The sequence below is a fragment of the Podarcis gaigeae genome, assembly GCF_964106915.1.
Source record: "Podarcis gaigeae genome assembly, chromosome: 10".
Lineage (NCBI taxonomy): Eukaryota > Metazoa > Chordata > Lepidosauria > Squamata > Lacertidae > Podarcis > Podarcis gaigeae.
In genome coordinates this window covers 74,790,880-74,814,264 of record NC_139686.1, presented here as the reverse complement: position 1 = coordinate 74,814,264, position 23,385 = coordinate 74,790,880, and the positions used below count along the sequence as shown (strand labels likewise).

Here is a 23,385-nt window from a genome sequence, read left to right as displayed (position 1 = left end):
GCTTATTCCGCCCGTATATGGAAAGGAAGAATATCATTTTATAAAGTCAAGGGGTATAGTGTGGTGCTTGTGCAACAGTGTGGGGTTTCAGGAGCTGGGCGCCGTTGGGGTCATCGCCTCGGGCCCGCTTTTGAGGAGGAGGAGGAGGAGAGGAAAGGTACCCCCCCCTCTCCTTCCGTATCAGCCGGGACATTCCTTTTAGTATTACTGTCCATGGGATCTCACCCAGCACTTCCCTAAGTTTTATGAAGTCGGCTTTCTTAAAGTCAAGAAATTGAGTCCTAGTATGCTTGGCTGCTCCTTTCCGCTGTATAGTAAACTTCAGAAGAGCATGATCACTCGTGGCTAATGATCCTTTCACATTTATCATTACAAAAGACTGGCCAGGCTCTCCAGGCAATCCAATCAAGTAACCTGCCAGACAGGAGATAAACAATGACAGGAGGAAAACAACATTCAAATTTCTGTTTTAGACCGCCTTATCTGTGATGTAGGTATGATGTAGCTGAGGGGTGGTCTTAGGTTATACCCCTTCTGTGATGTGTGTATGATGTTTCTGGGGGTGGTTTTGATCAACAGGGTGGCAATTTCAAAAGTCTTTATAAGGGCTTGTGCGCCATTGTTCTGGGTTCCTCCTCCTTTCCTGCGGGTGAGGGGAACACCCTGTTGCAACAGATCAATAAAGATCAAGCTTACTAGCTGCTTTACTTCTCAATATTCTCTGGTTGGCTTGTTATTTTCTCCTACCAATAGGGAACCTACGTAAGGACTCTTTACGGGCTCTTGGACATCCCATAAGGGAAAAGGGCATTTTTTGTTTAAACAGAGGGTTTCCAGATCAAAGCTCAGAGTCTGAAAGAGAATGATTATGGAATAAGGATAAATTATTGTCAAAAGTGTATAACTTATTATTAGAATGGGAAATGAAAGACAAGTTAGTCAAAGCTTCAATGACACACTGGGCAATGGATATAGGGCAGGAGTAGGCAACCTAAGGCCGAGGGCCCAATGGCCTTCTAAATCCGTCCTGCGGACGGTCCAGGAATCAACATATTTTTACATGAGTAGAATGTGTGCTTTTACTTAAAATGCATCTCTGGGTTATTTGTGGTGTATAGGAATTCGTTCATCCCCCCCCCAAAAAAATATTCCAGCCCACATGGTTTGAGGGACGGTGGACCGGCCCATGGCTGAAAAAGGTTGCTGACCCCTGATATAGGGCATAACATAGACCTAAACCTCTGGGAGAAATCTGGAAGTGATTTGAAATGTACTACATGTTATGCTTCAAAAGAGAATTACGGTATATGAAAATGATGCATAGATAGTATTTAACCCTGAGTAGGTTGCCAACCTAGCAGTTCAAAAGCACATCAAAGTGCAAGTAGATAAATAGGTACCGCTCCAGCGGGAAGGTAAACGGTGTTTCCGTGCGTTGCTCTGGTTTGCCAGAAGCAGCTTAGTCATGCTGGCCACATGACCTGGAAGCTGTATGCTGGCTCCCCCGGCCAATAAAGTGAGATGAGCACCGCAACCCCAGAGTTGGTCACGACTGGACCTAATGGTCAGGAGCCCCTTTACCTTTACCCTAGGTTGGTCAATATGTACAAAGTTGGATCAGGTCTGTGTTGGAAATTCAGAGAAACAAAAGGAACATTTTTTCAAATGTGGTGGACATGTAAAAAGGCTAAAGGCTATTGGGAAATTATCTACAATGGGTTAAAAAAAATGTTTAAAACGACATTCCCCGAAAATAACTGAGGTCTTTTTGTTGGGAATACTTCAGTCTGAAGTTCCCAGTTGTCAGAAAAAAAATATTTATGTACGAAACCATGGCGGCTCGAATTTTGCTAGCCCCAAAATGGAAAGTGAGAAAGATCCCTAGTAAGGAAGATTGTCAACTTAAGATGATAGAATTTGCGGATGCAGCAGCAGTAACCTATAGATAAGAGAGCAAGAAGAATTTGCTCCAGAGTGGAACATTTTTGCTGAATATTTAGAAAATAATAGTGTACAATTTAAAATGCTGGTAGCATTTAGATAAAGTCAACAGTATGGTAAATATATGAAGGATGTAAAATGGAGAAACGACTAGATTGGCTATAGTAAAATATGCAGGAATGATAGATAAGTAAAATGAACTATGAAATGGGAAGGAGGGAAGTCAATTGTTACATGGTATTATGTAAAATGTTTATTTTGAGATGTATAAACTGAAAAATTAATAAAATTTGTCATAAAATATATATAAAGCTGCAATCTTAGTTCTGCTTTTTTTAATCCCCCCACATAATATAAATTTATTTCAAAATATACAAATATACAAATAATACATAAATAACAAACACATTCAATTGATAACTTCTATATGAATCAAATAACAAAATCAAAAAATATCCAAAAAATACCCTTTCATCTCTACATATATTCAAGAAAAGAAAAAAGGAAACAAAAAAAAAGAAAAAGACAACACTAAAACAATGACAAGAGCCCACATTTTCTTAAAATTAAAACAAAAAACACAAAAACAAACACACATACCCACACCCACCCACAAAAATAACATGATGTATCTTTTGTTAGATACTATTTAATACGATTCATTTTTTATATATAATAATTTTTATTAAGGATTTTACATTACAAAAAATGAAAAAAAAAACAGAAAAAAGAAAAAATATCCAACAAAAATTGTTAAAAACCATCAATCTTTCCATCTCCTTATTTTTCATTTATTTAATACGATTCAATCCCGTATTAGTATTTCTCATAAATACCTTTCATATGCATGAATGAATTAATTTATTACGGTCATAGACCAGAAAAAACAACAACGATAGTTTACAAGGGGAGTAATGGTGTCAATTAAAAATTGTAAAATTATACATAAAAGCAATACACATATGCACACACACACACACACACACGCACGCACTACAATGTATGTATAGACTTAAAAAATGAGGGGGCTTGTCCAGGGGCCAAGTCTTTTACTTTTTTACAGCTAATGCCCTCCGCTTGATCGCAGCCGCAGAAAATTTGGCCACTTTCAGTGTTACTTCTGGGTTTTTATCTCCTAGTAGGATTTTCAGCCGCTGAGATTCAGATCGACCTGGAAATTTCTGAACGATAGGGGAAATAAACAGTGACCTGATATCCCCATAGAGGTCGCAGTGTAGCAACACATGTGAAGCCGTTTCCACCTCTTTCAGACCACATGGGCAGACTCGTTCAGCATAGGGTTTGCCCACGTATCTGCCCTTTAGTAAGGCAGATGGCAGTACATCAAATCTGGTAAGGGTAAACGCCCGCCTGTATTTTGCGATTTGTAAATCCAGCAAATATGGTGTTAGATTGAACCCTTTTCCATAATCTTGGATGGCTGGATATTTATCTATCTTGCTCATATGGTCCTGAAGCTCTACATCTCCTATTCGCTGGCTCACCATCCTTTTAGCCTTTTCAAAACCTGAGGCTATAAGTTCTTGTGGGGAAAGCCCCAGGCCCTTCAATTTTTCATAGAGCAACAATCTCCATTTAGACTGGAACGGGTCTAATAGAGTCAATGGAGCCACTCCCACTGGGAAAAATATGAGTTTTAGCCAGAAGTGAATCTTCAGGATCCATATCCTGGCATTGATAGGGAGTTGACCTACCTCCAGCCTAATGGCTGTGTTGGAAACACAGGTAGGTAACCCTAGTAGGGAGCGGTAAAATTTAGTTTGTACAGATTCCAGGGACTTGAGTTTTTGACAATTAAATATCTGGGTGCCATACATCAGTTGTGGAAGTATTTTTGCGACAAAGACCTGGGAGGCAGCAGGAACATATTGACCTCCTTTTCTATAGAAGAATCTTATGATAGCTCTGGAAGATCTTTGCGCATTTGCAATGGAATTCTTAATCTGATGGCACCAGGATCCCTTCTCATCAAAGATTATTCCAAGATATCTAAAGGATGTTACTTGCTCAATAGGTTGGTTATTAATTTTCCATTTATGTTGGAGTTTTCTCTTGGAGAACACCATAATTTTTGATTTAGTGTAATTTATTATTAGGTGTTCAGCTTCGCAATACTCTGTAAGAGCTCGTAAAAGTTTTCTTAGACCCACACAAGAGAAGGAAATAAGTGCCGCATCATCTGCGTACAAAAGGACTGGGATTGGTATATTATTTAGGTTTGGGGGATGAGTACTTGCATCCTCCATCTTTCTGACTAAGGAGTTTATGTAGAAATTAAATAGAATAGGGGCAAGAACACAGCCTTGCTTGACACCATGGAAACTTTGGATTTCCTTTGATAGGTTCCCATAACGGTCACATCTAACACGGATCCGAGTATTTTCATGTAGTCTACGGATAAGAAGCAAAAGACGTCTGTCGATGATTGTGGCACTTAATTTTTCCCAAAGTCTGTGCCGGGGTATCAAATCGAAAGCTGATTTGAAATCTATAAAGGCTACATAGAGGGAGCCTCCTTTCTTTGAGGTGTATTTCTCCACTAGATGTTGCAATACCAGTCCTTGGTCTAAAGTTGATCTATGTGCCCTGAAACCAGCCTGGGCTTCCTTAAGGATGTGCTCCCATTCCAGCCAGTCCGCAAACTTTTCACGTAAGTGAGTTGCGTAAAGTTTGCTAATAATGCTTAAGAGACTGATTGGTCTGTAATTGGCTGGATCAAGTTTACAGCCTTTCTTGAATATGGGAACGATGATTGCCAATCCCCAGTCCTCTGGTATTATTGCTGTTTGATCTATGCTGGTGAATAGGGTGGCAAGGACTGGGGCCCACCAGTCAATATTGGCTTTGAGAAGCTCAGGGGAGATATTATCTGCTCCCGGGGCTTTTCTGTATTTGAGTGCCTGAATAAGCCTCCTGACCTCCGCAACCGACACCGGAGGCCACTCATCACCTGCCGCACACTGTGTTAGTGGCTGTGTCAAAGGCAGAGCTGAATATAATGATTGGAAAAATGCCTCCCAAGTCCCTGCAGGTATAGTATATTCCACTTCTGAGGAGGTAGATCGCACTCCATTCGCTACCATTCTCCAGAAGGTGGCCGAGTCTCTCTCTCTGGATGCATCTATTAGGCATTTCCATTCTCTTTTCTGTGCCAGGAGTTTTTTGTTTTTAATCAGGATTTTATAATTTCGTTTATCTTCAAACCAAACCGTGGGGAGTTGTGGTAAATTGGCAGATCTATAACTCTTGTATTTTTTCAGTAAGTTTAGCTTCATGTCCTGGCATTCTTGATCAAACCAGGGTTTGGAGTTTTTATATACTGAGGATTGCCTATTTGACCTGTTCCTTTTTTCCTTCAGGGAATCTTGAAGGAGTGAAATTAACTCCTGAAATAAATTTATTTTTAATTCATGGCTTGAGGAAGTTATAAGGTTATCTCTCTTAGTGAGGAATTCCTTTGAGCATAGCCTACTTGAAATTTCCTTATGCAGTTCATCTGTCCATCTAATACGAGAATATCTGAGCTCCAAAGCTGTAGGGCTCGAATATTCGATTTTCTCAGCGCAGGATAAATCCTTTCCCGCAACTACAAGTGCACTTAATGGCAGATGGTCACTGTCTAAGCGCTCCTCCACTTTGCATTCCAGAACTTTGTTTTGAAGATCATACGACACGATTATATAATCAATTGTGGAGGCGCCATTGTTAGATATAAATGTGAATTCTCCGACCTTCTCCCCCTCAGTACGGCCATTCAGTATAACCAAGTCCAACTTATTGACCAAGTGTAGTAGGCATAAGCCAGCATAATTACAGCCTTTATCCTTTGAGATTCTAGCTGGTATTGAGTGGGCTTCCTCTATAATGGGGGCTGTTTCATGGAAATGGGCATACAAAGCCTCATCAGATTGTCCAGTTCTGGCATTTAGGTCGCCAGCCACCACTACAGAGGCATCAGGAAATTGATTTGATAGTTTGTCAAGATACTGTTCTAACTGAGCCCAGGTATTTCTTATCAGTCTTTTCTCTCTTTGTGGGGGTAGGTATACGTTAATCAGCAGCAAGCTGTGGGTTCTCCACTGTACCTGCACAGCTGTGGCCAGATGGTCTAGTGGGTCTAGTTTTTTAAATATGGCCCTTAGCCTTGTTGAGATTAAAGTAACTAACCCACCTTTAACTCGCCCCCCTCTAGTACTTAAAAGACCTGGGAGGGAGAACGCAGAGAAGCCATTTAACTCCACTTCGCTTGTGCTCCAGGTCTCCTGGAGAAACACAATGTCATGTCTCTGAATATATTTAGTAAAGGATTGGTCAGAAGCCCTCTTTTGCCAACCTGCAATATTCCAAGTTAGCAAGGTAAGGTTGCATGTTGTCTTGCCAAAAGTTGATCTTAGTCAATTTGCCTTTAAAAGATTTTTAGGGCCTATCTTTTTGTCTATTGATTGAGTTTCGTTCATTTTGGCAATGTCCATAGATGTATTATCGCCCAAGTACTCAATGGAATCGATTGAAGGGTGCAACGTGCTAACATTGGTGATCAGTACTCCTTTTTTTGGCGAATCTACCTTGAGGTGTTCTATTTGTCTAGTACCAAGTTCGTCCTCATCCAGGTATCTCATGCTGGTCCAAGAGCACGTTGTGGTTGTCATAGGGATGGTTTCTTTCTTAGATGGTAATTTGTTACTGTCCCTTACGCACTGTGTTAGATCTGTTGCTATCAGGTTTATCTCTGCAACTGCAGAGGTATTATAAAAGTAGTCTTTCATGGTTGCCATAGGGATGGTTTCCTTCTTAGATGGTAGTTTATTACTGTCCCTTGCGCACTGTGTTAGATCTGTTGTTAACAGGTTTATCTCTGCAGTTGCAGAGGTATTATAGGAGTAGTCCTTCATGGGGTCTATCTTGGCTTTTTCAGAGAGGTTCTCTTTCTTTAATTGGTCCGTTGCCGGATCTTTTTCTCTTGCTTTTTCCTGAACATTCATCTCTGTTAGCTTATTTCTAAGGGTCTCCAATCTTCCCAAGATCTCAGATTGGGCAAGGAAAGGCAACAATCCAAACTGATTTATTAATGCCTTTTCTTCTGGATAGAAGTTATCAGTCCCCTCATTAGGCAGTCTCATCTCCTGTCTTAGTTCCAAGGGCCCTTGCTCAATATGTTCCAGTTTGTCTTTTGAGTGTCCTCTCTCCTCCTTTGATTTACAAGTAAATCTTATCTCAGCTGTCGTAATATCAGGAAGCAAATTCAAACATGTGCTGTTTTCAAAATATCTTGTTACCGTTATCCTTTTCTTTAACAGCAAGTGTCTTGATCTATATATATATTTGGCCAAGTTTTGATCTTTGAAGGAGGCAATCACTCGCAGAGAGTATCCATTATAGAATATGAAATCTACTGAGGTAATGTCATTTAATCTTATTTTCCCTGGCAGCATATCATCTAAAGTATTCACAAAATGCACCGAGCGTTCTTTCTGTGTAAGGAAGCCCTTTGGCTTCGGGTAGTTTAGAAAAGCCAACTTCCTATCTGCCAGTATCAGTTTCCATCCTTTATCCTGGGACAGATCTTGCCCTGCTACTGGCTCATCTTGAGATCTGCCATAATCAATGGTATGGGGTGAGTCTTCTTTAATATTTGTGGATCCTTGAGGTTTCAGCATAGAGCACCCGAGTAGTGATTTCGTTTCCTCACTTGTTTTGTTAGGCAGCAATGGTGTTTCTTTCAAGGACTTCAGCTGGATCTTTTTTTCTGGATCCACACTGTTATTCTCTCTGCTGCCATGTGTAGCAGGTTTGTTAGAGTTTGTTTTTGATTTTTGATTTTGTTGGAATCAGCTTATATAGTCTTTTCCAACATACTTTACATGCACGTCGGTTTATGACAGATGCATTGAATCTCTTTATGTATTTACTTATGGACTTCCAGTTACAGAAATTACAGGGGGGTTTACGGAGTTATTTCATACACAACCAAATCTTAGATATGGCGCGTTGTTTTGATAAATAATTGTTGAAGCATTCCCACCCTTTTTTAACGTTTTCTGATGACTTATTGATTCTGTCATTTTACAAATTCCAAATACCCGCAGTTTTAATTGCCATTCCTCTCTAGATGGAATGTGCTCGCTTTTCCAATACTTTGCCATTAGTGTAGTACTCTTGCTGCAGTTGCTGCATAAATGTTCTTCTTCTTTCATTTGGAATGTCATGTAAGAATACCTAGTAGGAATGCATCTGGATTTTTCTTAAATGTAAATTTTAATATTTTGTTCATCTCCTCATAGACCGTGTCCCAGAATTTTTAAAATTCTGAGCACATCCACCACACATGGGGAAAAGTTCCTTCATGAGATTTGCATCTCCAACATTATTGTAACTTTTATTTATTTTAGCCAATTTTGTAGGGGTTAAATGCCATCTAAACTGCATTTTCATAAAGTTTTCTTTGATTAAGTAACATGCTGTAAATTTTAGGTTTCTTTTCCACAACTCTTCCCATTTTTGTAATTCAATGGGGTGTCCTAAATCTTGTGCCCACTTTATCATTACTTTTTTATTTCTCCGTCCTTAAGATTCCAAACTAGAATTAACTTATACATTTTTTATAATGTATTCTTATAATGTAACAGTTCCTTCTCTAGTGCTGAAATTTTGTTTTCAAATCCGTTCTTTTTTTATGTTTGTCAAAAATTGCATTTCTTTGATGGTATTGTAGGCAGGTAATTCCAATGGGTGCAGGGGCCATGCTAATCTTCTCTGTATCGTTCCAATTTTAGTATATGGAGAAACTAAAAGATAAAGTGCGAGATTGGTTACATTACGCTCAGATCAAAGAGGTTTTCAAGATGGATAAAAAGATAGGATTCCAGGTGGAAAAATCAAAGTTGGAAACGGAATTGTTAGAACCTAAGACTAAGGTACTTTCAAGAATGTATAATTTGCTGCTAAAATGGAATACACAAGATGAAACGGTCAAATCGGCTATGATAAAATGGGCACAGGACATTGGGTACAATATCATGTTTGCTGACTGGGAAAGGTTATGGACCACCGGGTTGAAATTCACGGCATGTAATGCCTTGAAAGAAAATATTATGAAAATGATATATAGGTGGTACATGACCCCAGTCAAGCTTGCAAAAATATACCATTTGTCTGATAATAAATGTTGGAAATGTAAAGAAACTGAAGGAACGTTCTTTCACCTCTGGTGGACCTGCCCTAGAGTTAAGGCTTTCTGGGAAATGATATATAGTGAGTTGAAAAAGGTATTTAAGTATACCTTCCCTAAGAAACCAGAGGCCTTTCTTTTAGGCATCGTCGGCCAGAGGGTGTTAAAGAAGGATCAGACATTTTTTATGTATGCAACAACAGCAGTAAGGATACTTCTCGCCAAGCACTGGAAAACCCAAGATTTGCCCACACTGGAAGAATGGCAGATGCAACTGATAGACTATATGGAGTTAGCAGAAATGACTGGCAGAATCCAAGACCTGGGAGAAGAGGCTGTGGAGGAGGACTGGAAGAAATTTAAGGACTATTTACAAAAATATTGTAAATTGTATGAGTGTTAAGAAAGATGTAAGATTATTAATAATATGGCACCATTAAGATAGTTAAAAGGAATATGAAGATAAATGAAAATATAAGAAAAGACAAATTTTGGATAAATATTATGCTAAAATTAAGCTTTTAAGGTTTGGGTAAAATTATCTAAAATTAGGGACACAATATTGGAAATTATAATATAAGAATTGAAACAAGGTGATAATTTGCTGGGTAAAGTTCGAAAAACTTAGAACGCAGGAACGAGAGATGTGAGGAAGTCCAAAGAAGTGAAGAAAATGTGGATATTGAAAAAATTATATGTTATTTTGTTTGCTTTTTCTATTGTATTAAGAAAACCTTTAATAAAAATTTTTTTAAAAAATTCCAATGGGTGCAGAGGGGGGAAATGTTGTGGTGCATCTGCAGCAGCACAAGTGAATGCCTTCATCTGCCACAGCTGCAACAAAGCATGTCTCTTCCGAATTGGTCTCTACAGCCACAGCCGGCACGTTAGCTCTTCAGCGGTTTGACTTTGCCCCCGATGGTGCCCTCTTCCAATGTCTCTCAAGACAGATGGGTGCCAACCAGATGTGCAAATAGCTCCTTCTCCATATAGCTTTAGAGGAAGCTGCCCTGCAGCCACTGGGGGCATTTGCAGCATTTATTTTCCAGGGGAAGCGAGACATCCCTCCTGTGGTGCCCGTTCAAAGGGAGGCCTAGTCAGTCCTCCTGGGGGATGAACACGGGGACGCATCCAGACCCCCAGGCTGCCCTCGCTCAGAGCTGATCTGCGGGGCTGGCGGCCCCTCGGCCTCAGGAGCAGAGGCAGAGACCCGCCTGGAGGGGATCCTGGCCCAAGGCCCGGGAAGGAGGCTGCTTCCGTTTTTCAACGGGGAGCCTAATCGCCCCCGCAGACTGGGTGGCAGAACGTGGGGCGGGCAGGAGGCCTCGAGGGTCATCTAGCAGCCCACGCCCGCCAAGCGAGAGGGAAAGGGGTCGGCCTGGCGCGCGCCTCACCTCAGAGCCCGCCGGGCGGTGGAAGCGCCTCCTCCAATCCCGCGCTTCTGACTGGCTGGCACGTCGGCCGGGCGCGCCTGGCGGCTCCACCAATGAGCTCCGCGCTTCTACGGCGCCGCGAGGCAGGAGTCCAAAGGAGGCTAAAGGCTACGCAGGCGCACTCGGAGCCTCCGGCGCCGCTCTTTGGTCTCGTGCTGGGAGGGCCCCGAGACTCGCCCTCAGTGAAGCAGCTTCGGGTTCACTTTGGAAGAGAGCGCCCTCTAGAGATAACCATGGGAAGCGCAGGATTTCAGTTTGGCCGTCCTTCCCCCACTTCGTGCTCTTCCCCATTCGGGTCTTGCGTAGTGCTTGGGAAACTTGGTTCAGTTTTTTAAAAAACAAACAAGCCCATTTAACACACTGCGTCTGTGTGCGAGTTAAAAAGCGCTCAAGGCTTCTCCGTGACTGCAGCAGTGAGCTCCCCGCTGGAGCGGCTCCACTTTCCAACCCGAACATAAGAAGAGCCCTCCTGGATCCGGCCAGTTGCCCACCTAGCCCAGGATCCTCTTCTGACAGCAGCCAAGCAGATGCCTCTTGTGGGGAAGCAGGACAAGGGCACAAGAGCGCCTCTCCTCTCTTGGGGTTTCCAGCATTGGGGAGGCTGTTGCAGCGCTTGCCTGGGGAGCAGGGTGCCGGGCGCCGGTGCCAGCCGCCCCATCCCTCATCCAGGGCAGTAGTGCTGGGAGGCGGGCACACTGTGCACTCGGAAGCGAGCGTTGGTGCCGGCTTGGGGAGCGGGACACCGAGTGCCAGTGCCACCCCCAACCCACTGGTTGGTTTGAGCATCAGGGTGATTAGGGCACCCCAAAAAAGTCAGCGCTGGCCAAGGGAGCAGCTTATATCTGGGTATTGTATTTTTTCCCTTGAATTTTAAAGGTGCAGCTTATTTGGGGGTGCAACGTATATTCAGGCCATTGCAGTATCTCCATTCATAACTCCTAACTCCAATCCTTAAAAGCCCTAACCTATAACACTGGGGGGATGCAGGTGGCGCTGTGGGTAAAAGCCTCAGTGCCTAGGACTTGCCGATCGAAAGGTCGGCGGTTCGAATCCCTGCGGCGGGGTGCGCTCCCGTCTTTCGGTCCCAGCGCCTGCCAACCTAGCAGTTCGAAAGCACCCCTGGGTGCAAGTAGATAAATAGGGACCGCTTACCAGCGGGAAGGTAAACAGCGTTTCCGTGTGCGGCTCTGGCTCTGGCTCTGGCCAGAGCAGCGATGTCACGCTGGCCACGTGACCCGGAAGTGTCTCCGGACAGCGCTGGCCCCCGGCCTCTTGAGTGAGATGGGCGCACCAACCCCAGAGTCTGGCAAGACTGGCCCGTAAGGGCAGGGGTACCTTTACCTTTACCTATAACACTGGACTTGTCTTTTAAACTATCAGTTGAGGGAGAGAGGGGCCCCACTCATTTGCAAATGAGATTTGCTGTTGATCAATACCCAGAGGCTACTGGCTCACAGCAGGAGACTAATCTTGGCTTAAATAGCTTTTGACACAAGCTGATTCTTGAGGGATAGAAGTGTACAAACACAGCTCAAATTTCACATATGGGTCTAGCATAGCTTTAACACTCTACGCCTTAATTAAATCCTGTTAACTAGCTTGATCCAGAATTTAGGATGTCTTCTAATTCATAACACTAGATGACTATGTGCTGTGGGGAAAAAGTGCTTCCTTTAGTCTGTCCTAAATCTTACAACTGAGTCTGTACCTGCCTCACATCCACAGCTGGCTAAGGATATTTTGGCACCTGAGGTGAACCACAAAATGGTGTCTTCCCCCACCAGGGAAGAAGAATGGAGTGAAGATCTACATCAAGAACAATGGGGGGTGAAGGGTCAAATCAACCATCATGTTGATGGCTTTTCAGCCGATTCCCTGGTGGCCTGCTGGAATGTGGAGTTAACCAGCGTTATCGACTGTCTGGCTCCGAAGCGCCCTCTCTGATTGCATGGAGCCCAGACAGCCCTGTGGTTTTCCCCAGAGCTGAGGGTGATGAAACAATTGCTGAGACGGCTAGAGCACTGGTGGTGGAAAACTCATTCTGAATCTGACAGGACACAGGTTTGAGCTCAACGTCAAGCCTACCAAGTGGTGATAGCAACAGCAAAGAGGACCTTCTTCACCGCCTCTATTGCATCTGCAGAAAACAGCAGCAGGAGACTCTTTCAGGTGGTTTGCAATTTAGTGGAACCACCTTTGCCACTGGGGCCTGGTAAGGACCCCAAGATCTCTTGCAACGATTTTGCAGGTTTTTTTTCCAGATAAAGTCGGTTGGATTCAGAAAGAGGTAGACTCCACCATGGGAGCAGGGCCATGTCTAGAGTCCTGTCTAGTCAAGGGTCAATTTCAATCTGTTACCTCCAAGGACATGGACAGGCTCCTTGGACAAGTAAAACCAACCACCTGTCTCCTTGATCCTTGCCCATCCTGGCTTATAAAAGAGAGCCAGGAAGGGCTGGGTGACGGTATCCGTGGGGTGGTGAATGCTTCCCTCTGTGAGGGAGCCTTCCCAGACCTGCTGAAAGAGGTGGTTATTAAACCGCTTCTTAAAAAAAAATATTTGAACTATCACCCAGTCTTAAATCTTCCATTCTTGGGCAAGGTGATTGAACAGGTGGTTGCTGAACAACTCCAGGCATACCTGGAGGATGCGGACCATTTGGATCCCTTCCAATCAGGATTCAGACCTCATCATGGGACTGAAACTGCCTTGGTCGCGCTGGGCTATGATCTCCAGCGGGCTAGGGACAAGGGTGAAAGGCTGCTGGATCTCTCAGCAGCCTTTGATACCATCAACCATGACATCCTTCTGGACTGCCTAGAGGAGCTGGGAGCACTGTTACACAGTGGTTCAGTTCCTTCCTCCTGGGCTGTGTCCACATAGTGGTGCTGGGGGATGAGTCTTCAGACCCCAGGGCTCTCACTTGTGGGGTGCCTCAGGGTTCCATCCTCTACCCCATGCTTTTTAACACCTAAATGAAGCCAAAGTGTTGGCGTTGACCTTTAAAGCTCTAAACAGCCTTGGCCCTGTATACCTGAAGGAGCGTCTCCACCCCCATCATTCAGCCCGGACTCTGAGGTCCAGCGCCGAGGGCCTTCTGGCAGTTCCCTCCCTGCGAGAAGTGAAGTTACAGGGAACCAGCCAGAGGACCTGCTCAGTGGTGGTGCCCACCCTGTGGAACTCTCCCATCAGATGTCACGGAAATAAAGAACTATCAGACTTTTAGAAGACATTTGAAGGCAGCCCTGTTTAGGGAAGTTTTTAATGTCTGATGTTTTCGTGTGTTTTTAATATTCTGTTAGGAGCTGCCCAGAGTGGCTGGGGAGGCCTGGCCAGATGGGCAGGCTATAAGTAATAATAATAATAATAATAATAATTATTATCATTATTATTATTATTATATTATAACCTTACTCAATGGGTGAAGTGGGAATCAAAGGTCCACTCTGAATCACACCAGGCAGGTGCGGAGCCCGTCCTTGGCAAGGGTGGGAGGAGACCAGCCGTGGCTCCTCTTCCCCAAGGGGCAGGCAGGATTGGGGAGGCTCTTCGCAGGAGGAGCAGGCAGGCGCCCGGCAGTGGCGCTGCCCCGGGGATCCTGCAGCTGCCCGAGGGTCGGAGAGCCGCCGCTCGCTTCCATTCCGAATGTCTCTGCTGCTTTCTAAATGCAGCTCTTTCCAGCCTGAAAGCAAGAACTATGCCGAATCTACACTCGGTATATCTCTATTAGTAACCCGGGAACGCAGTTCCTTCCCGCCTCCTCCGCCGGCCACTTCCAATACCTGACATTGATTGGATCAGCGATAATATTTGCCAAAGAGCTGGTCCAACCAGAGTCGGCTTTGTTGACCAGCTTTGTGACGATTGGTTCTCTCTCTCGCCTGCCTGGCCTCCTGGCTGAAGGCAAGGAGGCGGGCGGTGCCAGCCAAGCTGCCTTTCATTGAGCAGTGGCCCAATCGGAGTAAGGCTTGGAGTCCCGCCCCGCCTGTTGATTGGCTTGTCAGCCTGTACGGAGTCAGGAAGATGGCGGAGGCGGAAGGGGCTTAAGGAGGAAGCCCGGCGGCAGGTGGGTTCGGCTACCAGAAAGGAGGCAAAGCGATCGGAACGGTAGAAACTACCAATAAACGATAGTGACAAAGCGCTTCGTGTTTCATTTGTTTATAAATATTTTAAGATGCTACTGGCGTCAGTGCCCCTGAGGAAGCGCGCTTCGGGTCTCTCTCCGCTGCGTCGCTCCTGGTAGGAGTTCTGCTCCGGCTGTTCGCTGGAAGAATTCTGTCACTCAGAAATAGCTTCTCAGATTTCATTTCTCCTTCCTCGCAGTTCGTTTTCCTTTCTTGTTGCGCCTTTTAGACTCTAGGCCCGAGGGCAGGGCTGTGTTTTATCACTGGCATTTGGCAGAATTAAACAAATAACGCTTTCAATAGCTCTCATTATGAAAATGGTGATTAACATTTGAAATTGGGTGGAGGAGGACGTGCAGATGGCGAGAGGATGATTTCTTGGCTTTGTGCGGGTGCTTTGCTGCAGCTTTGGGAATTATGGTACCTTCTTTCCTTTCTTTTAGATCTCAAAGCAGCCTTGCCCTCAACAAAGGAGCGTCCAGGCAAAGGGATGAAGAAGGAGCAAGTGCTGAACTGTCAATTCTCATGCTGGTACCCTCATTTCAAGAGTCAGACCATCCGCAGGTGAGTGAGAATCCTTTGAGGCAAGGACTTGCTTGAATGCCTAGGAATGAAGAAAGGGTATTCATAGAATCATAGAGTTGGAAGAGACCACAAGGGCCAACGAGTCCAACTTCCTCATCCTCAAATTAAGATATCTGTGACCACTATTTAGAACACAATATGCATTTCTTAATGTCAGCCTCCACATAGGTAGAAGTGATGGCCCCACCCCAAGGCTCCCACACAAATAAGGACCTATTAATTAGGGTTGTTTTGTTTTGTTTTCTGCTAATGCATTTCCTATGAATATTTGCTCATTCCACATTCACAGTACAGATTTGAAAGGGGGTGGGTGGGTGGACTGCCCCTCATTAGTGACTGTGGAAGTTGCTGGCCTTAGCTTGTGATCGCCCATATCACGTTGTTTGTCCATGCAAATGTATTGCAGAAAGTAAAAGCCGTTCACTGGGACAACAAATATATTGGTGAATCTCCTTGACCGCAAATAGCAAATGACTGTATTGCCAGCCTGTTTGGAGTTACCAAGTTCAGTGGCTCATGGGACTGGGAACTCTAGTATGTAGTGACATAAAACTAAAATATTTGAGACAGTGTTCTTCAAGTTTAAAGACAAAATACTATTGTAATGAGTTTATATGAGTTTTGCTTCTTTAATAAAGTCTTTGTACATTTTTCCCTCCCTCACTTCTCTGCCATTTATTTTTTATTCTTGGATGAAAAAGAGATTTTCTTCTTTTTAAAAAATGTGTGTATTAAGATGATATGGGACACAGGTGGCGCTGTGGGTTAAAGCCTCAGCGCCTAGGACTTGCCGATCGAAAGGTCAGCAGTTCGAATCCCTGCAGCGGGGTGCGCTCCCGCTGCTCGGTCCCAGCGCCTGCCAACCTAGCAGTTCGAAAGCACCTCCGGGTGCAAGTAGATAAATAGGGACCGCTTACCAGCGGGAAGGTAAATGGCGTTTCCGTGTGCGGCTCTGGCTCGCCAGAGCAGCGATGTCACGCTGGCCACGTGACCCGGAAGTGTCTCCGGACAGCGCTGACCCCTGGCCTCTTGAGTGAGATGGGCGCACAACCCCAGAGTCTGGCAAGACTGGCCCGTACGGGCAGAGGTACCTTTACCTTTACCTTTAAGATGATATGGTTAATATTATTAAATCACTGTAGTGACAACATCTATATGGAACATAGATAACTGGTATATTTTATGTCTTCAGTTTTTCATGTTGTCCTAAATTAGTTTTTTTTAATCAATTCAGTATCATACTGCCACTGCCTCAGAATGTAAAGGATTATTTGCTGGATGATGGAACCTTGGTGGTTTCAGGAAGGTAAGAAATTATTTGTATTTTAAAGATAATTATAAATTATTGCTCTGGCGTTTCACTGATACTTCAAAGAAATTGCCTCAGTCATTTTTCTCTCTCCTGTCTTGTGTGATGGGCATGGCTTTAAAGTCAGAGTAAATTGATTCATATGTTTAATCTAGTGTTAAAACAAAGGTAGAATAATGGCTCTCGTAGTAGTCTTTAGCTCTGGCTGCAAGTGCGGCTACAGCATGCAATTAGAAACCATAGATGTGACCTCAATACATTTATTGTGTCCAAAGTTTTAAAAAGTTATTGGTGTGAGTATTGGGTCTGAGGGATGCTTGACCTTTTTTGTTGCCTGCAAGGTCTGTGACTGAAAGTATCCTATCTAAATCTGAAAAGTCATAGGAGTGAGTGCATTATGGGACAAATTTAAGGGTGGTGGTAGTGGTTATCTAAAAAGTGTCTTCGTTCTCTTATAAAGTGTTCCTGATTTGCAGCCCTTTCTTTTTTTTTTTAAAAAAATATTTTTTATTAATTTTTAGCATATAAAATTTTAAAGACATACCACACAAGTTATTACACACATATCCTTGTTTGGACTTCCTTCAGCACCTCTGATAATCCTCCGTCTTAATTATTTCTCCTGCAATTCTTAACTTAATATTGCCTTTACATTTTCTAACCAATCATTTCTCCCTTTCCATTTTTACAATATTTCTTAAATTACTCCTCACAGAACTTCTTGTAATCCTACAAACGTAATCTGATCGTCACAAATACTTTTCAAATACTCCATAAATTTAGTCCAGTCTTCGGTAAACCTCTGATCCCGCCGGTCTTTGATCCTTCCTGTTAGCTTGTCTAATTCTGCGTAGTCGATTTGCAGCCCTTTCTATCCATACAAGCAATGGAGCAAACTGACTCCTTTCACATATACGAACCAAAGATAAAGTCTGGATTGTTGTATCAAAAGTTACTGCTGGCCAAATGTGAGAAGCCATGGCATAAATTAAAATGACTTGTTGGCTGGGGAAATGGCTACTTGATTTTGGAGCTTCTGTGTTTAGTTTATGTGGCATATGGCTCGGGGCTTACATTTTGCATTTCTAAAGCTCCAGTCACCTTAAATTAGCGTATTCTGCAGAAGTAAAACCTTATCAACTTGTTAGGCTATTTCAAGTTCTGTACCCTTGTGACTTGAAATTAATAGGTTTTGGTTTTCCTGCTTCTATTCTAGGGAAGATCCGCCAACATGTTCCCAAGAAGATGATGATGGGGAAGAGGCAGAGGAAATACAGGTTTGTACAAACTGTGATATACTCAAGCTCTGTATACTGATATTTCTGTGTCACCCACTGGTACCGTTACCAGCTTATAACCCAAAGTTTCCCCTTGTACTTTTTAAAAGTTGGCTATTGAATTGGAAAACAAAGCAATATCTTATTCTCTAGCCTGCTTCCCCACCCACTACCCACCCAGTCCCTTTTTACGTGCTTTTACTTGCTATGCAGTGCAAATGGATTTCTTATTTCTATCTTCATGTTGAAACCTGCCTTTCCCATCCACTGTAGGATAGTTTTACGCAGTGCTGCCAACTTGAATAAAATATTGGGGTGGTGGGCAAGTAAGCCCTGCCCTGCATAATCCATCACATGATGTGCATAGACACCATTTGAATGGCAATTCCCATCAACTTTGGGGGGCTCAAATATTTTATTGGAGGGGCAAAGACCCCTCAACCCCTAGGAGTTTGCTCCTATGGCTTTGTTTTTTTTAATCATATTTTATTAGGTTTTACAAAAATTAACAACCAATAAAGAATTAACTAAAATCACAAAACAAACAAAACAACACACATCAACAATACACACAGAAAAATAGAAAAAAGAAAAAACATAAAAAAGAAAATTTAGCATAAAAAACACTCTCTTTCAAATTAATACCCTTTCAGATCTTATTTTCCTTACTTCCACCCGCCTTCCTTTCTTGTATTCCACTTTATAAATTAATTCAGCAAAATCATTTGATATTCAAATTCGTCCTTTGTCCTTCCCTTTATACTCTTACTTATCTTAATCGCCAGAACCCCTTCATTTCATTTACAATGCCCTTAGCATTCATAAATTTTACAATATTTTTGTAGGTAAACTTTAAACTTCTTCCAATCCTCTTCCACCTGTTCTTCTCCTTGATCTCGGATTCCGCCAGTCATTTCTGCCAGTTCCATATAGTCTATTACTTGCATCTGCCATTCTTCCAAGGTGGGTAGGTCTTGTGTTTTCCAGTGCTTTGCGATGAGTATTCTTGCTGCTGCTGTAGCATACATAAAAAAAGTTCTATCCTTCTTTGGCACCAATTGGCCGACCATGCCCAGGAGAAAGGCCTCTGGTTTCTTTAAGAAAGTATACTTAAATACTTTTTTAAGTTCATTATAGATCATTTCCCAGAAAGCCTTAATCCTCGGGCAGGCCCACCAAAGGTGAAAGAATGTTCCTTCTGTTTCTTTGCATTTCCAACATTTATTATCGGGCAAATGATAGATTTTTGCTAGCTTGACTGGGGTCATGTACCGCCTATAAATCATTTTCATAATATTCTCTCTTAAGGCATTACATGCCGTAAATTTCATACCGGTGGTCCACAACCGTTCCCAGTCAGCAAACATAATGTTATGACCAATATCTTGTGCCCATTTTATCATAGCAGATTTAACCGTTTCGTCCTCAGTATTCCATTTCAATAGCAAATTATACATTCTCAACAATACCTTAGCCCTGGGTTCTAACAATTCTGTTTCCAACTTCGATTTTTCCACCTGGAAACCATTTTTCCTGTCCGAATTGTAGGCCTCTCTTACTTGAAAATAATGTAACCAGTCATGCACCTTATCTTTAAGTTTCTCATAACTCTGCAATTTCAGTTTGTCTCCCTCCTGCTCCAAAATTTCCCAATATTTTGGCCAATTCGATCCCATATTAGATTTTTTCAGGGCCTTAGCCTCCATAGGTGAGAGCCACCTTGGGGTTTTATTCTCCAAGAAATCTTTGTATCTAACCCAGACATTGAACAATGCTTTCCTGACAATATGGTTTTTGAACGCCTTATGTGCTTTGTCCTTACCGTACCACAAGTATGCATGCCATCCAAAAATATTATCATATCCTTCCAAATCAAGGATGTCTGTATTCTCAAGAAGTAGCCATTCCTTCAGCCAGCAAAAAGCTGCTGCCTCATAATATAGTTTAAAGTCCGGCAGGGCAAACCCCCCTCTATCCTTTGCATCAGTAAGACTTTTCTATTTTATTCTGGGCTTTTTGCCCTGCCAGACAAATCTAGAAATTTCTTTTTGCCACTTCTTGAAACAGTCCATCTTGTCAATTATCTGTAACGTTTGAAACAGAAACAACAATCTTGGCAATACATTCATTTTAATAACTGCTATTCTCCCCAGTAAGGAAAACTTTAAGTTTGTCCACATTTCAAGATCTTTTTTCACTTCAGACCAGCACTTTTCATAGTTATCTTTAAATAAATTGACATTCTTCGAAGTCATATTCACCCCTAGGTATTTTACTTTTTTCACCACTGTTAAGCCTGTTTCTCCCTGAAACCTTTCCTTCTCAATTGGTGTTAAATTCTTCTCTAAAACCATGGTTTTTGATTTATTCAATTTAAACCCTGCCACCTGACCAAATTCTTGTATTATTTCCAAAGCTCTTCTAGTACTACGGATTGGCTCCTGTAATGTCAAAACTAGGTCATCTGCATAAGCTTTCAGTTTGTAATGTTTGGCTCCGACCTGTATACCCTGAATCTGTTGGTCCCTTCTAATCATGTTCAGCAAGACCTCCAGCACTGAAATAAAAAGCAAATGGGAAATTGGGCAGCCTTGTCGTGTCCCTTTCTCTATCTTAACTTCTTCTGTAACTGCATTGTTCACTATTAATTTTGCCTTTTGTTCCGAGTAAATCGCCCCTATACCGTTTCCAAACCTTTCTCCCACCCCCATCCCTTGCAGATTTTTCTTCATAAAACTCCAAGAAATGTTATCAAAGGCTTTCTCTGCATCAATGAATATCAGTACAGCTTTTGTATTGATGTTAACTTGTAGTTTTTCCAAAATGTCAATTAAGTTCCTCGTATTATTTAACATATATCTGCCTGGGAGAAAGCCTGCTTGGTCTTTATGTATAATTCCTGCTAAAACTTTTTTCAATCTTTTAGCTAAAATATCTGCAAAAATTTTGTAATCCACATTAAGTAGGGATATGGGGCGGTAGTTCTTAAGTTGTGTCTTTTCTGTTTCATTTTTCGGTATAAGTGTGATGTAAGCATCTTTCCATGACTCCGGCGCTCTTTTCCCCTCCATGATTTCATTGCAGACCTCCATTAATGGTTGAATTAAATAGTCTTTCATTACCTTGTAATATTTGGAGGAAAGCCCATCCGGGCCTGGAGACTTGCCTAGTTGCAGGTTCTTAATGGCATCTTCAACCTCCTGTTCAGAAATTCTGTCATTCAAAATTAGTTTGTTCTCTTGGGATATATTTTGTAATCCATTTGTTTCTAAAAATTTCTCAATCTTTGTCTCATTCTGTGGCCCTTGTGCATACAGTTGTTTGAAGTATCTCTGGAAACAATCTTTAATCTCATGTGGGTTTTGTATGTTCCTTCCATTTACTTCAAGATTAGTCACAGTGTTTAATTTTTGTCTTTTCAGCTGCCAAGCTAGCAGCTTTCCACACTTATTAGCCGATTCAAAACTTTTTGTCTCATTTGTTTAATCTTCCATTCTATATCCTGATTAACCAATTTCAAGTATTGTGCCTGATATAATTTAATTTCTCGCAGGATCTCCTGTGACTTTGGTTTAGTCCTTAATCTCTTCTCTCCTTCTCCAATTTTCTCTAAAATCTTTTCTTTTCTTTCCTCTTGAAGTCTCCTCTTTATAGCATTTTGCTGGATCAAAAAACCTCTCATAACGGCTTTACTCGCGTCCCAGATTACTCTTTTTTCCACCGTTGTCTTCAGATTTATTTCAAAATAATCTTTCATAATTTTTTGGGCCTTTTTAGCAATTTCAGGATCCCTAAACAAGGTGTCTTCATTCTCCATCTAAAGGAACCAATCGGTGTTAATTTCATGTACATTTTCACGGGGTTATGGTCGGTTGCTCCTATGGCTTTGGGATAGCTGCACACATACTTTTCAGAGTCTGTGCCATGAGCTGCTCAGGCACACTGCACTAGTTGTTATCATTCATTCAGTGTCACCAAAGCTCACAGAGGTGAGGAGATCTACAGCAGCAAGAGAAAAGGGAATCCTCCAAATAGAGAGCTTTGATGAGGTAGATTTCCTACCACCACCTCAATTTTAGCCAAATATTCCTGTCTGGAGATCACATGTGACCCCAAACTGCTTCTTGAGGTCAGTGGATGGAAACTTCAGCTAAACCTTGGGAGTAAAGGTTGTTCAACAGTGGAATAGACTGGCTCAGGAGAGGGAGTGTCTTCTCCCTGGACAACAGCCTATCAGAGATGCGGTAGTGGTGCCCTACATTGCACATAATGCAGAGAACAGGGAGGTGAGACTGAATGACTCCAAGGTCCCTTCTGCCCCCAATGATCTGAATGGACCTAATACAAAAACATGCCCAGATTTATGTATTTATTTATTTCAAACTCTTTTCTTTCTTCAGTGGTCTGATGATGAGAATACTACAACACTTACGGTAAGGCCCTTTTTTTCTTTATTTTTTTTTGTCCCAGTGAATGGTCTGAAGGCATTTGAGGCCACCATCTTCCTGAATTTAAGCAGTTCTGTTGCTGATTTTAGATGAGTGATGACTTGGAAACCACAGCCTTGGGTTTTGTTGCTGAAAAAAGGCAGGATATGAATCTGCATATTGTACTAGTTCAGGGATTGTCTAATCAGATACAGCTGAGCTGCTGGGAAAATATGTATACTGAAGGGTTAATTGTATTTGCCATTAGTACTAACTTTTATCGGACCAGAGTTGCATAAGAACTCTTTTCATTAGGTTAGAAATTGAACTAAACTCTACTTGTTCCCAAAAAAGGCAAAGGCTCGACATTTAAAACTAAATAAAAATGTAAAAATAAAGTGTGTACAACCTTATTAATCAAATTAAATAGCATTGTATTTAAAACATAATGATAACTTTGCTTACATAAAGTGGTTGAAAATATATTTTTGAGAAAGAAGAAGAGCCTGATGATCAGGCCAGTGGCCCACGCAGTCCAGCATCCTGTTCTCACAGGGGCCAACAAGACGACTGGGGGAAACCTGCAGGCAGGATCCGGGCGCAAGAGCAACTCTCTCCTTCTGTAGTTTCCAGCAACTGGGGTTCAGAAACATTGCTGCCTCTGACTGTGTAGGTAGAACCAGACTAGTAGCCATTGATAGTCTTTACCTCCATAAATTTTTTCTAGTCACTATCTTGTGTCTTTTCCAGTCAACCCCCCCCCCTTTTTTTTTTGCTTTAGCTATGAACAAGCAGTATTTTCTACAAAATGGATAAGGCCTCATACACACACGTTGTTCCTGAGGCAATTTCATCCGATAAAAGTATGAATTCCATGAGAGAACTAGAACATACAGTTATCAATACTGCATTCTTAAGCATCTCCATGTGACATGTGGCAGGTGACTTTCAGCTCACTGAAATTTTGTTCTGTCTGAGCTCCTTGCTCAACACCTTCATCCCACTTGCTCTTACAGCCATCTCGACAAGCATAACAGCAGGGCCAGACCTGGAGAAGTACTGTATTTACTCAATGGTAATGCACACCTTTTTTGGCCAA

The 23,385-nt window shown here is 42.4% G+C and overlaps 3 protein-coding genes across 13 annotated transcripts in view; 2 read left to right on the top strand and 1 right to left on the bottom strand.

Moving 5' to 3' along the window:
• Positions 1-10,643, bottom strand: part of NUDT5 (nudix hydrolase 5) — a 40,900-nt gene extending 30,257 nt beyond the window's left edge. For 2 of the 7 annotated variants that reach the window (XM_083701650.1, XM_083701653.1), the window contains exon 1: positions 10,525-10,631. The gene's annotated coding sequence lies outside the window, so the exon portion shown is untranslated. Of the gene's footprint in view, positions 1-10,524 lie in introns of all 7 variants that reach the window. The other 5 variants (XM_083701651.1, XM_083701654.1, XM_083701656.1 and 2 more) reach the window with 4 other exon arrangements.
• Positions 1-23,385, top strand: part of DHTKD1 (dehydrogenase E1 and transketolase domain containing 1) — a 171,960-nt gene that overhangs the window by 87,440 nt on the left and 61,135 nt on the right. The window lies entirely within an intron of this gene.
• Positions 12,294-23,385, top strand: part of CDC123 (cell division cycle 123) — a 45,074-nt gene continuing 33,982 nt past the window's right edge. For 3 of the 5 annotated variants that reach the window (XM_083701634.1, XM_083701636.1, XM_083701632.1), the window contains exons 1-5: positions 12,294-14,630; positions 15,132-15,252; positions 16,508-16,579; positions 17,799-17,859; positions 22,260-22,292. In XM_083701634.1, coding sequence (XP_083557760.1) covers positions 15,179-15,252; positions 16,508-16,579; positions 17,799-17,859; positions 22,260-22,292 — 240 coding nt within the window. In that variant the 5' untranslated portion in view covers positions 12,294-14,630; positions 15,132-15,178. Of the gene's footprint in view, positions 14,631-14,782; positions 15,009-15,112; positions 15,253-16,507; positions 16,580-17,798; positions 17,860-22,259; positions 22,293-23,385 lie in introns of those variants that run through there. The other 2 variants (XM_083701635.1, XM_083701633.1) reach the window with 2 other exon arrangements.